We start from the raw sequence: 17077 nt of genomic DNA, 5'->3' as shown, positions 1-17077 counted from the left end.
TTATTGCAAAAAAAACAAAAACTTTTCGGGTTAACACCCCCCCACCCCCCACCTCTGCCACTGAAGGTGGGCAGAGGTTATGCTTCCACCCATCTGATTTTAACTTATCTGGAATTTAAATTCCAAATAAGGTATTATCATCGCACACTGTCCGTCCGCCCGTCCGTCCGTCTGTTCGACCGTCCGTCTCCTATTTCGATTTCTCCAGCCAAACCGCTGGGCCAATCCGGCTGAAATTTGGCAGCAACGTTCTGCTCCTGACTGGTAACAGGGATTGCAAAGCTCGTTACAGTCACGTGACGTTAATTAGGTCAAAAGGGCCGACTTAATAAACTTCTTCAAAAATCTTCTCCAGACCCACCAGTCAGAATGCTACAAAATTTGGGTTACAACATTAGGACAAGGCCCAGATAAGCTACAGGTCCAATGGTCCTATTTTTCTGTCTGTTACTTGCAAAATCAAAGATTTTTTTAAGTACCGTCAGATCCCACTATTTGCAGATTCACCATCCGTGGACCATGCGTATTTACGGTTTATGAATTGCAACCCGTTTCAACATTCACGGCCCTGTGCTTCACGTATTCGCGGGTTTTTTTTTGCAGACGAAAAAAAAAAACCCATTCCATGAGCTGCGCACAAAACACTTCTAAAACACATCTTCCACCAGCCACGCTGTCACAGAGCTGGATGTATATACTACATTATAGTACTGTACGCAAAAACACATCTTCCACGAGCCACGCACATGATACATCTCTAAACTAGAAGGATACTCGGTGGAGCGCATACCTCCGCCAGGTAATGCCTCATCCACAAGAACATATCGGGCCCAATACATTTTTTTTTTCAAATATAATGCTCTCCAGTACTATATAGTTTTTGGCCCTCTCTCTCAATGGTGAAAATCACCTTAAAATTAAATAATTGTCGTATCCAGATCTAGATTCGGATCTTCACCAAAATCGAATCACTTCGTCCTTGTCACACACCTAACCTGTCCACCAAGTTTCATCAGATTCCGTGCACAACTTTTTGAGATATCGTGCTTTATATTATGCTTAGCCCAATCTCTCAATGGTGAAGAATCACTGAAAAATTATCAGATCCAGATCCGGATCTTCACCAAAATCGAATCCATTCGTCCTTGCGACACACACACGTCCACCAGGTTTCATCCGAATCCGTCCGCACCTTTTTGAGATATCGCGCTATATATCCTTTTGGGACCAATCTCTCAATGGTGAAGAATCACTTTAAAAATTCAAGTCGTCGGATCCGGATCCGGATCTTCACCAAAATCTAATCAGTTCGTCCTCGTCACACACCGAACCTGATCACAAAATTTCATCCGGATCCGTTCACAACTTTTTGAGATATCCTGTACACAAACAGACAAGGAGAGAAAGAGGTGAAAACATAACCTCCTTCACCTTCGGTGGTAAACATATCCTCCACCCAGCCACACTGTAACTTAGCTGCCCAGCATGCCCTACGACTCGCACTATAAACCGAGCTGCACGGCTTCTTCCACCATTTGCAGTATAAAGACGCTTCACCGCATCGATTGAGCTGCTGAAGATGTCTTTCCCGACAACACGGAGGAGAGGAATGAAATTGCTGGGTTGGTACGGCAGGTGGGGGGGGGGGGAAGGCTTTGACAATATGGAGCCTGACGCGTTGGATGCTCTTATCGCCTCACATGCCGAGGAGCTCAACGAGGAGGAGTTGTTGAGCCATTACCAAGGTGTCCGAGAATGAGGAGGAGGAGGAGGAGGAGGAGGCGGGCAGTGATGAGGAAGAGGTGTCGAGGACCAAACTCACAGTCAAGTTCCTGGGTGAGATACTGCAGGACATGCAGTCAATGACCGAGAGGCTGTTCGACGCCGATCCGGTCACGGAGCGTTACTTTAAGTGCAAGAGGGGGTTGGATGACGTGATCCTCCCATACAAAGAGCTACATCGAAACCTGCGGCAATCTGCCAGGCAGCTCTCAATCATGGATTTTTTCTGTCCTAGTCCATCCACCTCAGGAGCATCAGCACCCTCACCTGCTTCCCCTGCCCATCCTGCATCTCTATTCGGTGAGCGGCTAATCAGGATCCTCACCGACATTCCTTTTGGTGCACGACTCATTCGCACCCTCACATGTGTGGTCTTCAGATGATTCCACCAAGTACACTGGATTTGAAAACATCATCATCATTTGAAAAGTTGTGTGTTTGTGCAAATAAAAATTTGAAATGGTACCTGCTTTTTTTTTTTTAAACTTTAATAGTGTGGTTGGTTAATCACATTCCTTCAATAAACATTGGAAATGGTACCTGGTGTTGTCTTTTTTTATTTGTAAGCATTTTTTATGAAACTGTAATCATGTGCAATTGCAGTCAAAAAGATTTTAAACTTTTAAAAGTTTCCCCTATGAATCAGGAACTGCTAGGAACCTATCCCCCCTTTTCCATTGAAAAAAAATGCCCCGCTATTCACGGATTCACCATTTACGGAATTTTTCAGGAACGTATCCGATGAGAATAGCGGGGTCCGAGAGTATATTGGTTGGTCACGTGTTATTACCACCGCCACTGAAGGTGAAGGAGGTTATGTTTTCACCCCTCTCTGTTTGTTTGTTTGTTTGTTTGTTTGTGTACAGGATATCTCAAAAATTGTGGATAGATCTGGATGAAATTTGGTGGGCAGGTTGGGTGTGTGACACAGACGAACAGATTAGATTTTGGTGACGAGCTGGATCCGGATCCGACTACAACAATTTTTTAAGTGATTCTTCACCATTGGGAGATCGGGCTAAACTACTATATAGCACGATATTTAAAAAAAGATGTGGACAGATTCAGATGAAACTTGGTGGACAGGTTGGGGTGTGACCACGACAAATTGATTCGATTTTGGTGAAGATCCGAATCTGGATCTTGATACGAGAATTATTTAATTCCTAAAGTGATTCTTCACCGTTGAGAGATTGGGACAAAAAAGATATATGGCATGATATTTCAAAAATGTATTGGGCCCGATATGTTCTTGTGGATCAGGCATTACGTGGCGGACGTATGCGCTCTACTGAGCGCCTTTCTAGTTCTGTCTGTTTGTTTGTCTGTATATCACTCGCCTACAGGTCACATTTTTAAACCAATCTTCATGAAACTTCAACAAATGGTAGAGTTGGCCATATGCAAGAAGCCCATTGATTGAGGACAAAAGATCAACATGGGCTAAAGGTCAACAACTTAGGTCTATTTCTAAAATCCTCAATTTTTGTCCAATGGACTTGAAATTTGAAGAGGATTTGCATATTTGGTTTCAACCACCAATTATTTTTTGAGGTCAACATAGGCCAAAAGGTCAACAAATTTGTCGGATTTCTAAAGTCAATTTTCATCCAATTGACTTGAAATTTGAACAGGATTTGCATATCATGTAACTGAATTCAACCACCAATTATTTCTAAGGTCTAAAGGTCTTGAGGTCAAACGGAGGCCAAATTTCTAAAATCATCAATTTTCATCCGATTGACTCGAAATTTTAAAAAGGATTGGCAGATTTGATCATTGGATTCAACCAGCAATTATTTTTAGGTTAAATGTAGTTCATGGATTTTGCACCCATCGTGCTATGCATGACATCTTTCTTGTTTGTCTGTCTGTATATCTATTGCCTACAGGTCACAATTTTAAACCGATCTTCTCAAAACCTCAACAAATGGTGGAGTTGATCAATAAGCAAGAAGCCTCTTGATTTTGAGGTCAAAAAGTCAACATATGCACTTATTTCTAAAATCGTCGATTTCAATCCAATAGACTTGAAATTTGAAGAGGATTTGCATATTGGGTCTTTGAATTCAGTCAATTATTTTTTAAGGTCAAATTATTTTAGTTATTTCGCAAGTACCTTGCTATGCGAGGCATCTTGTTATTTGTTTGGCTGTGAACAGGATATCTCAAAAAATTGTGGACGGATTAGGACCAAAAAAAAAAATTGGTGAACGAGTTGGGGAGGTGGCAAGAACAACAAACCGGTTTGATTTTTGAGGTCCGGTTCCAGATCCGGCCTTTCAGTGGGATACAAAACGTAAACTGTGCAGCCTGGCAGAAGTACATGTTCTACCGAGTGCAGTTCTAGTTTCTTATGTTTATTCAGTTTGACAGAAAGCACAACAAAATAGGACTATATTTCACGATCGATTCAATACCTCCAGAAACATTGCAAGGTCATTTAAAACAACAAAGCTTTCTCAAGGAGTCAAAGTGGAGAATGAATAACATGTTACAGTGGCGGAACTTGTTTAATTTCATGAAAAAGTGAAGAGTGAAGTGTCGAACAATCTGAATCTAGAGAACGGTGGAGGATTTATTTCCGTGGATCGTAGAGATCCGTACTGCAAACCTCTACTCCACTATCACCAGGCAAAGAAGAATAACCAGGCAATGAATGCAGTGAAAGTTTGTTTACCCACCAACAACATCATCATCATCGGAACAGAAAGATCAGCACAAACGGTGTTTAACGACTCCACTAAAAGTGGTACTTTGGTTGTCAACGCGTGCATGTTTAATATTGTTCAATATTGTATTAACATACGTTTAATATTCGCAGAATTAAATTATTTTGTGAATTTCATCGTAATTTTATGACGCAGGTGTGTGCAGTGTTCGTCGGTGCGAGAAAATGAATATAAACTTTTTTGTTTTTATATCTTTTTTCTTCTTTTTGTACTTAGCACATGGATGCAGGTATCATTTGTTGGAGGCACAGCTGTGGCACTAATGGAGTGCCCCCTGTGGGTTACAGCAGGAATTTGGAATTTGTTCAGGGTGCCAGCAATATACTCGCCTCCTCTTTGTGAAGGACACCATGGGATCTTTAACGTCCATCTACTAATGCTGACAGATTGGTCGTCTGCATCAACGTCCTTCTGAAGGACGGCACATACGTTGATGCCTCACCCTGATTGAAAAGCTGCTCATTTTGCAGCATGCTGTGCAACGATGGTTGAATGCGGTGAATTATATCTCTGCAAGCTTTCTGCTCTGCTGCGATAAGGAGTGTCCAGAGCATTGCCCACCCTGATTCCGCATCACTATAATGTCCAAGTCAGGTAAACGGCCGATGTCAGCTGTCGAAGTCAGGTAAACAGTTGGACATCATTAAAACACAAATTTTTGCTTCATGAATCAAAAAGCTGCACTGAAGAAGCAGCACCGAGAGGTGGATAAAGTGCCGGATGGATGGGATCGAAAGGAGGAAAGAAAGTAGCATAATAATGCTGAGAAGGAACGTCGGGTCGTAAAGCACAAACCAAAGGAAAAATGCAAGATGCACATGTCGAGGAGAGCTACACATGGAAGGTTAGAGGGTAATGCCATCCATAGTGACGATTGGTGATGCATAGTGATGATGGGGGATGCAACGTTTTTTTACAGAAATGCGATAGCAGCCAGATTAAGGCAAACGACGATGGACTGATGCAGCACTGCACCGTTAGTGCCGCCGTGGGATGGAGGGGTTAAAGTAAGTGCGTGCATGGCAACAGCGAGACTTGACCTTGACAGGCCGCAATGCAGGACATTTGAGCACTATGAGGATTCCTTTACGAAACAGCGCAAGGTGCACAGTCTCACCTCGATTGTTAGAAAAGGGTGTGTTGCGTGAGGATCATTTCCTATCCCCACAACTGACTTACAATGCACATCTGAACCTCGACCAATAAAATTTCCTATTTTTCATAACCATGATTTATTTAAATTTTGAGTGCACAAAGCACGTTTTCGACTCCTTTTGAATTAATTATCATGCGACCATCTGCCTCGTATTCAACGTCAGGGCACAATTACTGCGATCACACATCGCTATCTATTTACTATTTTCATATCTTTTCTACCACCATTAATCATAACCTAAACAAAATCTCTTACTTGCGGGTTACTGTGTTTCTTTCTCGCCTTTCTTTCCACTTTTCCTGTTCATTAATTCTCTTAATTGCTGTGTCCAACTGCTGCCCTACTGTCAGTGCACTGCCTTTTTACACCTCTTCCATGAGCCTCAATCTTGTATATTAAGAAAAAAAAAATTTTTGCCGCATCTCACGTAGCGAACGCTGGCTCTAAAAGAGCTCCGCCTTGTTGTTGTTGTTGTTCTTCTGGTGAAGACAAAACCTTTAGGACTCGGCTCTTTTATATACAGGATCCGGATCTCCTTAAATACTAAACACCTGTACACATCCTCACATTGAGGGTGCCTTTTGAGAGCGTCTATCATGAACTTTTAAATATATTCGGACATTTGCTTTAAAGTTTCGAAAAGTTCACGTTACTATTTAAAGATTATTCCATTTAATGTATTGTAATTTCGTAAATACACTATTTTCTCGTCATGAACGATGAGACCATTCTCGTAACACCATTAACCCTAACCTAAAACTACAATGGCCTGCAAAAGTATTCACCCCCACCCCCTCCAAAGTTTTTCACATTTTGATACCACCTGAGCTTATTTCATGATTCTTTCAAATAAAACTTAATATATAGTGTCTTCATAAACTACTCCAAAGTAATAAAGCTTAAAAGAGCAGATAAAATGTGAATAAGTTCGATGAACAGAGAAAAATCAAACGATTCTCAGTTGCATAACTATTCAAACCCTTTGCTAATTAACCCTAAATCAATGAAGGAGTAAATTATTTGTTTGAAAGGTTACAAAATAAGTTTAAATCAGTTACACCTGTATGTAATCAGTGGCTTAACTTAAAAATCAAGCTCCCTACTTATCTAAGGAGTTTTAAGATGCAACTCATTTGGTCAACCGACAAGGCAAACATGAAGACCAAGGAACTTTTCAAAGAAGTCAGACATAAAGTGGTGGAGAAGCACCGTTCAGGAGAGGGTTATAAGAAGATTTCAGTCACTCACCACCCCTTTTGAGTACGGTGAAATTCATCATTAAGAAGTGGAAGACGCATCATACTACCCGGACTCATCCCAGATCAGATCGCCAATCCAAATTCAGCAGCCGGACAAGCAGGAAACTGTTTTGGGACGTCACTGTTAATCCAACAATGAATTTGGAAGATCTCCAAGGCTCTATGTCTGAGATGTGGGTCAGTGTTCATCAATCAGGACTATCCTGTTCCCTTCACAAAGCTGGCCTCTATGGACTGGTGGCAAGAAAGAAGCCACGAATGAAAAAGACACATCTAAAAGCTCGTATGGAGTTTGTGAAAAAGCATCTTAATGATACTGCAGGCATGTGGAGAAAGGTTTTTCATCGGACGAGACAAAAATCGAACCTTTTGGTCTAAATTGATAATGTTACGTCTGGTGCAAGCCAAACACTGTACATCACCCAGTCAACACCATCCCGACTGTCAAGCATGGTGGTGGCAGCATCATGTTATGGGGCTGCTTTTCATCAGCAGTGACTGGCAAGCTTGTCAGGATAGAATAGAGAATAGAGAGTGCAAAGTGCAGGAGAATCCTTGATGAAAACCTGCTTGAGAAACTGGGTATGAGATTTACATTTCAGCAGGACGATGATCCGAAGCACAAAGCTCAAGAAACACTGGAGTGGCTGAATGAGTATTTCAAAAAAAAATGTTCTGGAGTGGCCCAGTCAAAGTCCTGACTTGACCTCAATTGAACATTGATGGCAAGACTTGAAGATTGCAGTCTATCGACGATCCTTATCAAACTTGGCAGAACTAGAGCAATTTTCACATGAAGAATGTTCAAGGACTTTACCATCTCACTGTGCCAAACTGGTCGAGACCAACCCAAAAAGGCTCGTTGCAGTCATTGCTGCAAAGGTGCTTCCACCAAGTACTGATGTAAGAGGCTGAATACTTTTACAACCAGTGGATTTTGATTTGTACATGTTTTTTTGCAGGTATTCCTCACATGTAACCTCCTTCAACTATAACAATGTTTCGTTTGATCTCCAGTTCAGTGATGAATAAAAAGTTCATTTGGAAAAATAATTTCTAAATAATTCATATTTCATCTAAATGTCACATTATTGGTAGGGGGTGAATACTTTTGAAGGCCACTGTAAGACTATCAGGACAACTCGATGTTTCAAATGAAAATTTTGTCAAAGAGAATGTCAAAACCTGGGTCTGTGCCATCCCAGACTTTCTCCCCAATTCAAGACCTTCAGATGCATGAACCACACCAAATAAATATCCCGAGGGGGACGACAGTTTGACAACCAGTGCATCGGGTATTTAAAATGAAATTACCAGTCTGTATTGTAAAGTTCTTGTAACCTTTAACTCCTTCTACCTCTAAACTTTATTGCTGGGCAGATGCTTTCAAAAATCACCAGAAATGTTTTCCATGAGACAGCATTAAGGGCTCAAATTAGAGAGGCAGCATATTAGCAAAGCTGTTTCAATAGTCATGATATTGTTACGGATTTCAGAATCCGATCTGATGAAAGCATACAAGCATCTCGGTCCTCGGACAGTTATTTCCCTAAATGCATGTTCAGGATAGACCCATCCCCATGTCTGGTGGGATTCTAACTTTGATGCGTTGAGAAGGGTAAAGAATAGATTCCCTCTCTTATGGAAAGCTCCTTTTTCTCTTAACGACGGACACATTCATGCACGTGAGACACCCGTTAGCCCAACGGAGGCTCGCCCACCTCTTTCCATCGACGTTGACACCCACCTTTTTCCATCGATGTTTGACACCCCGTTCGGCAGCTCTATGGACGCTAACTGGCTCTTTTTGGTATTGGGCTGAACATTGAGGTGATAATTGTTGTTGACGTTTTAGGAGCGCTTCCCGTTTTTGCTCGGTAATTCTGACAAATGGCTACTTTCTGCCGTTCATCCAGCACCACAGACATGGCATCGTAGGCCAGGAATGATCGTGGACGAGCGGGTTGTCACGTGCAACGATGCACAAATGGGTGGGGTATATTTGGCTGGAGTCTGCTTGAGGCTCCACCCAGACGGGCCACCTACAAAGACGACGAGAGGACTGTTTTTTCCCAGTCAGTTGACAATAGCTGGTTGCGGTTCTGACAGCTTTGAGAAGCAGTTGGCGACAGCTGGGCAACGGCTATCATCAGTTCCAGTCAGACGGTTGCTTCGTCGGTTCCGGTCAGTCAGACGGTTGCTTCGTCGGTTCCGGTCAGTCAGACGGTTGCTTCGTCGGTTCCAGACAGTTGCTTCATCGGTTCCGGTCAGACAGTTGCTTCGTCGGTTCCGGTCAGTCAAACGGTTGCTTCGTCGGTTCCGGTCAGTCAGACGGTTGCTTCGTCGGTTCCGGTCAGTCAGACGGTTGCTTCGTCGGTTCCGGTCAGACGGTTGCTTCGTCGGTTCCGGTCAGTCAGACGGTTGCTTCATCGGTTCCGGTCAGACAGTTGCTTCGTCGGTTCCGGTCAGTCAAACGGTTGCTTCGTCGGTTCCAGTCAGTCAGACGATTGCTTCGTCGGTTCCCAATTTTTTCACCACCTGTAAGTCCTCCCTTTGTGTTGTGGTACCGACGTGCATTTCCCCTTTACGACACTTAGTGCCGGTTAACCATTTCTCCCTTATTGGTCTGCTACTCCCTGATCCTCAATGCCTCGATATAAAAAAGTTCCTTTGAATGTTGAGTGCAAAATCATTTTTTGGACCTATCACTTGGTTTTATGCACAAAATTAATTTTGAACAATACAGACCAAACCGATGATATCAAGCATCAAAAACTGTGATGAAGTGTTGATATCCATCAAAGTTCCATCAGAAACATGATTTGTGCTGTGATACAATTCAACACTCAAAGTCAACGATGCACATGTTAAGTGAATTACGATTTTAGGATTGAAAATAAATAAATAAATCAGACACTAAGGGATGACAACTCACCAAGCAGGAGTAATAGGAGGTTGTGAAAGCCAATGAGGACAAGAAGAGAAAGAAAAACGAAAGACAGTAAAAAAAAAAGCAATGAGGTGCAGTGGTACGCAGCCTCACACGCACCATCATCACAGGCCTTTGCTATGCTTGAGCGCTTGAGGGCACCGAGTTCTTGAGAAAGCAGCGACATGTGGTCTGATTTGTTCGAGGTCTCGCCTTCCCCTTCTGGTGACTCGTGCATCATCATCATTTCTTCAATCTCTTCTATAACCTGCTCGCAGATTGGGAGAGGCAGCACCGTTTTAATGCCTTGCACTTGACCTTTTCTGACCATTCTTGCCAAACTTGTGCATGACATCTTCTTGTATGTTGTAACCATGACTCCCACACCCTGTGCCACTATTTTTTTTTTTAAAGTCGATCATGGACAAAACAATTCTTAATAGAAACCATGAAAACAGAATAAAAGTGCAAAGTCCTACTTATACCATGTTCACACCTTGAACTGTTCCTGTTCTGCAAAACCTCAAGCAGCACCTTCTCTGCCTAAATACCACATTCCCCGAGGACACCCTGCCTTCAGCCAAGCCTTCTCAGTGTCCCTGGAGAGATGCTTTCATAATCTTATCTCCTTGAGTGGAACAGTCAACACCATTACATTCCCAGCCCTCTGTCATCACACTCCCAGTCCTGTTAACAATGAGGAAGACAATTTGCAGATGCAGCCAATTTCTCATCTTGACGTTCTCTTGAGATTGAAGAAGTGCTGGTGCTATGGGAAATATGCAGGCTGAATTAGCATCAAGTTCAAGGAACGAAATAGTGTTCATTCACATTTCAGAATATCGTAGCTGTTACCCAAGGGTGCGCATGCTCTCAAAAACAATGTCGGGATAAAATGCTGGAACATGCAAGCAAGCCAGTACCAAGAGGAAGAGGAACATGATGACATCCTTGGGAACAGGCTTGTTATGGTTTGTCATGTGTAGCTACAGTTATAAGGTCACCTACAGCCCCATATAGCTCAGTTCGGAATACCTCACAACGGTTATAACCCACCCACTGCTCGTAACAATCCATGAAGGAATGGTCTCACAAAAATTTTTAAAAACAGCACAGATAATGGTCCTTTTCTCTTTCAGTCACAACTTTTTTTTGACAGCATTGAAGTAGTGCTATTCAAACAGAAGTATTGTATTTGGCTTGGCAACATTTCGAAAAGGGGAAAACCTTTTGAAAATGTTAGAACGAACATTTGCTCGGGAAAGGCGAGAACGTTTCGAAAACAAAGAGGGGGGGGGCGTGGGAGGGGGTTGGAAAAGGGGAAATTTTGGCTCCCCGTCATGGAAGTTAATTGTTGGGTACTTAAGTCTGGCTCCAACTGTTAATATAATTGTGGAAAACAAGTCATTAGTTATTGCAAATTATATATAATCACATGTTAGTAATGAATGTGGAGAAATTAATACACTGTCAGTGGTCTGGCTGGTTAGACGTCAAAGCACAAGGAAGTGGAACTTATCGTTAAAATGGAGGGAATCGACAGGACCTTGATTGGAAGTTATGCTAAATGTTGGAGGAAGAACCGAGAAGCTTATGTTTCAGGAATTAATCCTTCATTGGAGCAAAATAAAATGAAGGGTCAACACCAGAAACATCAGCTTCTTGATTCCCACGGCGGTTAGCGTACCTCGATCCTTCATCCCACCTGTCCACCTACGCAGATCCACACGAGCCTCCACAGCAAGATTAGTTCTTCATCACACTTATATAGTTACTTTGATCAACATTTTGCAGTTTTATACCAACCATTTGCTTTCAGCATATCCTGCAGTCCCTTTCTAAAATTAATTCCATCAGACAAAATCCTTTGTTTTGCCCTTCTATGAGCCATCACCAAGTACTGTGTCAATATTATTTAACTTGATGGGGGTGATAGAAATCAAGGCAGGAAAGACTCAAAAAGTTTCAGAGCCCATAATTCTGTTTAATTTACTCTTTTTTTTTTTAAATAAACTTTGTTTCTCTCTTGCAGAATCTTCGGCATACTTGATTTGCCTAAATTTGTTTGCTATAAAGTTGAGATATTTCGAGTTCAGCCAAGCAAGTGACAGGAACAGTAGGACAGCAACATTTACCTTTGAGGTGTTCAGTTGAAGCTCAATTTCAAACAGAAAACGATAAGACAAGCTCTTGCCCTCATGCTTCATGGGTAGGGCATTGCATCATCAAGTACGGCATGATTGCAACAGTGGTCGTCGAGCGAGCAGTCCCATGTGCCAACACCCCCATCCCTTTAAAATGGTTAGCTCTGGTGTGTCGGTACATCAATAAAATTCTAAAAATTCCTACCCTGCTTGAACAGCACCTTATGAAGAAGAAGCAATGCATGCATCCAGGGTTAATTATCAGCGAGGAAACGTTCACTCCTTGTCAGGGGCAGTCTGACACCTTGCCGTCAGGTTTGCCAGTTAGTAGGCAGCATGTCTAGACAGCAAAATGCAGAACCAGCAAGTTTGCAGGCAAATCTTTAAGAAGAAATAATAAGTACATTCTGTACTGGCAGTAAGTCGTACATGCCAAAAGATCTTGTCCCGTTGTGTGGGCGTTCATTATGGATCTTTGAGGAAAAGACCAAAGCTCCAACAAAAATTGACCCCCCACCCCCTCCTCCCTCAATCCTATCATTTCCAAACCACCACTCCCCCTAACAATTCACCATAACTGCTCTCGAAACTCGCACTCAAAGCATAAGACAGATGTTTCAGAAAAGCTCTCAGGGAAATGAAACGCCAAGAAGAGACACCCTGTGCCAAGCACATTTCAAAATGACCTTGTGAGGAACAGTGGTGCCAAGTAAATAAAAGGCAAAAAGAGGAAAACAAAGCAAGCTCCATATTATAAGCAAATACTGAGGTGGCTTTTAAAAAGTATGCATGACTATGAATGACAGTTCATGATAAAATTACTGAAAATGTCAAGCAATCCATGAATGAATATGTAAGCAGAATTTTAATGTGAAATGCATATGAGGCATGGCAGGCAAGGGGAAGGGGGGGGGCAAAGCCATGGGTGAAATGCTCCCAAGCATGACAGGTTGACATTTGTTACAGAAGTCCAGGTGCTCGTTAGACATAAACCAGCGGAACGGCATGGCAGCAACGATTTGAGCAGATGGTTACCTGCTCAGCAGTCAAAATGGGCTCGTCGCTGATGCAGGACACAATTATGGAATGCATATTGAGCTGTTCGGACAACTCCTCCTCGTCGCAAGGTGCAGCGTTGTCGTCTTCATCCGGCACCTGGAGACGCCATCCAGAGGAACAACTCAAAACGATCGGATAAAGAGCCGGCAACACCATGACCGATCGTCTCTTTTGTGCAATTTATCCTACGTGCAGCGATGACATTTAAACATTAAAAGCACAATTAAGCCATTTTCACAGAAAGGGGTATTTAAGACGCGTTTCACGCACGGTGAGAAGGCCCCTTGAAATGCTTCGGTTTCCTCAAGGGTGAAATAGATTTTATTCACCGTTATTATAATCCCACGTAAGGTTCGAATATCCTGTCGGGGACTCGTATCGACCCTGCCTCATCAGAGGGAAAAGCGCGAAAGAGCTTCTCGTCGACAGTCCTACAATCGTGATCGGAAAGCAAACGCGAAAAGATAAAACGGTATTAAATAAATAAATAAATAAAAGTAAATAAATATGTTTAAAGCAAAAGAAAGTCACCAATTGGAACTGGAAAAAAGGAAGTGATGACAAAAGCCCTGACCTATTGTGGAATATATGTATATTAACATTCCTCGGGCCTTTCTGCCTCGACAGTGATGTAATGCTTTTATTACCATGGTAACCACGCAGACAATCCCTCCTGAGAGTAATGGAATAGCGTGAATGAGGACAGTCTTGTCTTTGCGTGGCACTTTAATGGGATTCAGGACAAAAAAGAAATCACAAAAAACAGATCGTACAAAACTTCCTGGATCTCAAAAAAAAAAAAAAAAAAAAAACTTGCATAAAAGGAACCTTGACAAAGGTCGCACTAAAATGACGATTCTTTTTTTGTTATCAATGTGCTCTTGTTTACCAGTGCCCAATGATAGCTATTTCTTGCTGACGGTTGAAGTTGTGATGTTGACCAGATACAATAAATAATTTTAATTCAATAAAAGGAGAAAACAAACATCTCAAATGATCATTTTCGAATGAAGTCATAATATCGACCGAGCCAGAGGAAATGTAACAGCATTGTTGCTGTCATCTAAAGATGGTTCCATCATGATGATCATCCCCTCGAGATGTTTCAATCGGAGCTCGCACCAAAAATCCCAAACATTTTCATTGCTATAGGAGCAGTCGACACATTACCTGGTTTAGGGAAAAGGAAGAAGGATTTAAGTATGGGAGACATTGGGGAGCTTTAGGAAAGGAGGTTAGGAGGACGTAGAGTAGTCCAAAGGATTCCACCATTTTACATACGTAATTTATAGATGGGCCCTGCTCGTAGCGATCTTTGCTCGTCACATATTGTAGTGCGAGAGGAACGCTGTGAGCGAGAAAAACACGGTGTGCAGCACTCACAGGTTTATCTTGCAGGTCCAGCGATGAGATTTGGAGATCACGAGAATGTGAAGAATTCCACTCGAGCGATGGAGCATTTCCAAAGTTGTCAGTCACTGTATTCCAAACCCTACCAAAGAGCACAACAACACATCATTATTAACAATTGTGGTAGTGCGGACAGCAGTGGAAGTTTGAATTGCCTTGGTTGTGTTTGATATCCAACCAAATTAAACTACAATGTTTTATTTTTGCGGCTCAGGTAGGCTTCCTGGTTCCTGATGCTGCTCAGGCAGGGCAGCAGGGGTACGCCATGAGGGTACGTCGTCCTATTTGAGAGGAGATTAAGCTTGCTACCCCCTCTGATAACACTTACTTGTCTACTTTATCAATCCAGATTCCTTTTATAAAGGATGGTTGAGGGTGGGAGGTTGCAGGGATAAAGGATGGAGATTGCCTGCCCTCCCCCACACCTCACAGTTTTTCCAATTACTTTTATTAATTTTTTTTCTCCATGTCCTTCCATGTTCCCTCCCCTGGTATGCAGTTTGTAGACAACCCATTATTATAGAATCTGACATGATACGACAGTCAATGTCGTTGGGAGTGGTTGAGCTTTCAAGGTGGTTGAAAAAATGGCTACCGTATTCATCCCATCTCTATCTTTGTGCAGAGCTACTCTGCTAACAGAAAATTCAAACAGAAAAAGAAAGGTGGTTTAATGAGATTGGGATCATACTCTGTGTCGAGCGTTGGTGCTGCTTAAGCAGTCTCCTTGGCTATTGGGCACAATCCTTGACGGGTCATCACTCCAACACAGGATACCAGCAAGCTGGCACTCATTTTGCCGACCTCGGAAGGATGACAGGTAGAGTCAACCCCAGCTGGTATTAATTCAACAGCTGAGCGGGATTTGAACTCAGGACCCAAGGATCCAAAGATCCAAAGCCCACCACCCAAACCATTAAGCCAACACCAGGCATGTTTAAGATGAATTCGTTTTAGTTTAAGATGAATTATAAATTATGAGGAGCGTACCTGCTCGACAAGCGATCTTGTTCCAAGCATGTAACACATTCTTCTGACGCATATCTTTATTTGGGCGGTGTATAGGCAACTGACAGCTCTGTATACGCCCAAAAAAAACCCCAGGTGACGTGCATGAAGCAAAAACATACCTACTGCTTTTAATTCAAAACACCTCACTTCACTGAAAAATGTGGGGACAGGAATACTGCACTGTAAATGGTGGAAACTTGTAGAAGTAATACACATCCGGAGGCGGCGCAACACAATATACACATTTACATCGAAAATTTGCGTCCCCACTCGCTCGCCTCCTTCAAGATCACCGGCAAAGATAAAAACACCCCTATACATTAATTGGGGTCATGGTGATTCTCCGTAGCAAGTCTGGATGTAATTGGTCCAGAACTGGAGGAGCAGCGTGACAAACAAACACCAGTCCGTGAATTATAGGAAGGATAGTGGTGGACTCAGGACAATCCAACCAAATATTTTAAAATATGGGCTGTTTCAGTCATGGTCATTTCTGGTATTTTGTACCCTTGCATGCTAAATAGCTGAATGAGAGGCTGTAGTATCTCTATCATTAGGGCCAGTAGTTGGTACTAGTGATGGCACAACTTGGACCACTTTTTATTTGACAAAAAAAAAAATGTCAATTTTTGGCAGAATGGCAAAAAAAATTGCCGTCTTTTTGACAAATAGCTGTCTCATTTTCTCCAGGTACACTGCATTCACAGTGTATAAACAAACATAAGCAGAAATTGGGACTTTTATTTGTTGTTGCATCAATTTAATACCTCTTCTGTACTTTGTCCACAACATATTATTCATTTCAGACTATGAATATTTATTTCACCCTCAATAAATATGTCCAACCGTTCGTCCGTCAAAAAATGTCCTCTCCGGAAATGCATATTGTAGAAGAATTTTTTTATATAAATAAAGGGTCTTTTAAAAGGTTTATTGTGTGTTTTACCAAGTGTGTATATACCTGCACTGATATTATGCTGCAAAGTTTGAGTGTAACCAATAACCTTCTATTCGCATGGCCTGCACTGATTGCCTTACATGTGTCCGTCAAAAATGTGTCCTCTCCGGAAGAAATATGTGATTTTCTTCATATTTTTCATTGTGGTGGTAAACTTTTATTTTCAGAGATAAATTAGTAATTTTTTCAGAATATGTAGAAAAGTACATGTAGTTTTAAAATTTTGTGCTAAATTCCATCATATGCAGTGCTATTAGTGACAGTGGTAATTAAAACACGTTTTTTTCTGGATATTTGAAACTTAGTTCAGTCTTTTATTGATGTTTCTACAAATATACTTCATTTGTATACTGAATCATAATTACAGTAATGGAATAATACTTGTGGAACATATGGAAACCACTGAAGTTTGATAGTGTTGTTATTTTGTGGTTATAGTTGAATTGTATTAATGACTGTTGTAGTTTAAAAAAAATACTCTCCTAACATCCTTGGGGTATTATTTTTAATAAGAAATATTCATTCAGATGTTCCAAAAATTTGGATTTAAGTATTGTAATTAACAATGTTGGATTTGGAGAAATAAAAATATAAAAATATTGAGTTTGAATTTTTAGTGGTTGTGACACAAACTTGA

General features: G+C 41.7%; 1 protein-coding gene across 2 annotated transcripts in view; it reads right to left on the bottom strand.

The window, feature by feature from the left end:
• LOC147014694 (fasciculation and elongation protein zeta-2-like) overlaps window positions 1-17077 on the bottom strand; it is a 78924-nt gene that overhangs the window by 5242 nt on the left and 56605 nt on the right. For both annotated transcript variants that reach the window (XM_085850689.1, XM_085850688.1), the window contains exons 2-4: window positions 14445-14553; window positions 13038-13157; window positions 9979-10126 (exon numbers count right to left, since the gene is read on the bottom strand). In XM_085850689.1, the coding sequence (XP_085706815.1) occupies window positions 9979-10126; window positions 13038-13157; window positions 14445-14553 (377 nt within the window). The remainder of the gene's footprint in view (window positions 1-9978; window positions 10127-13037; window positions 13158-14444; window positions 14554-17077) is intronic.

This window comes from Eptatretus burgeri, chromosome 13, assembly GCF_056783735.1.
Source record: "Eptatretus burgeri isolate ZD-2024b chromosome 13, Ebu_testis_v1, whole genome shotgun sequence".
NCBI lineage: Eukaryota > Metazoa > Chordata > Myxini > Myxiniformes > Myxinidae > Eptatretus > Eptatretus burgeri.
The sequence above is the reverse complement of the archived record's forward strand: the minus strand, read 5'-3'. Positions and strand labels throughout refer to the sequence as shown.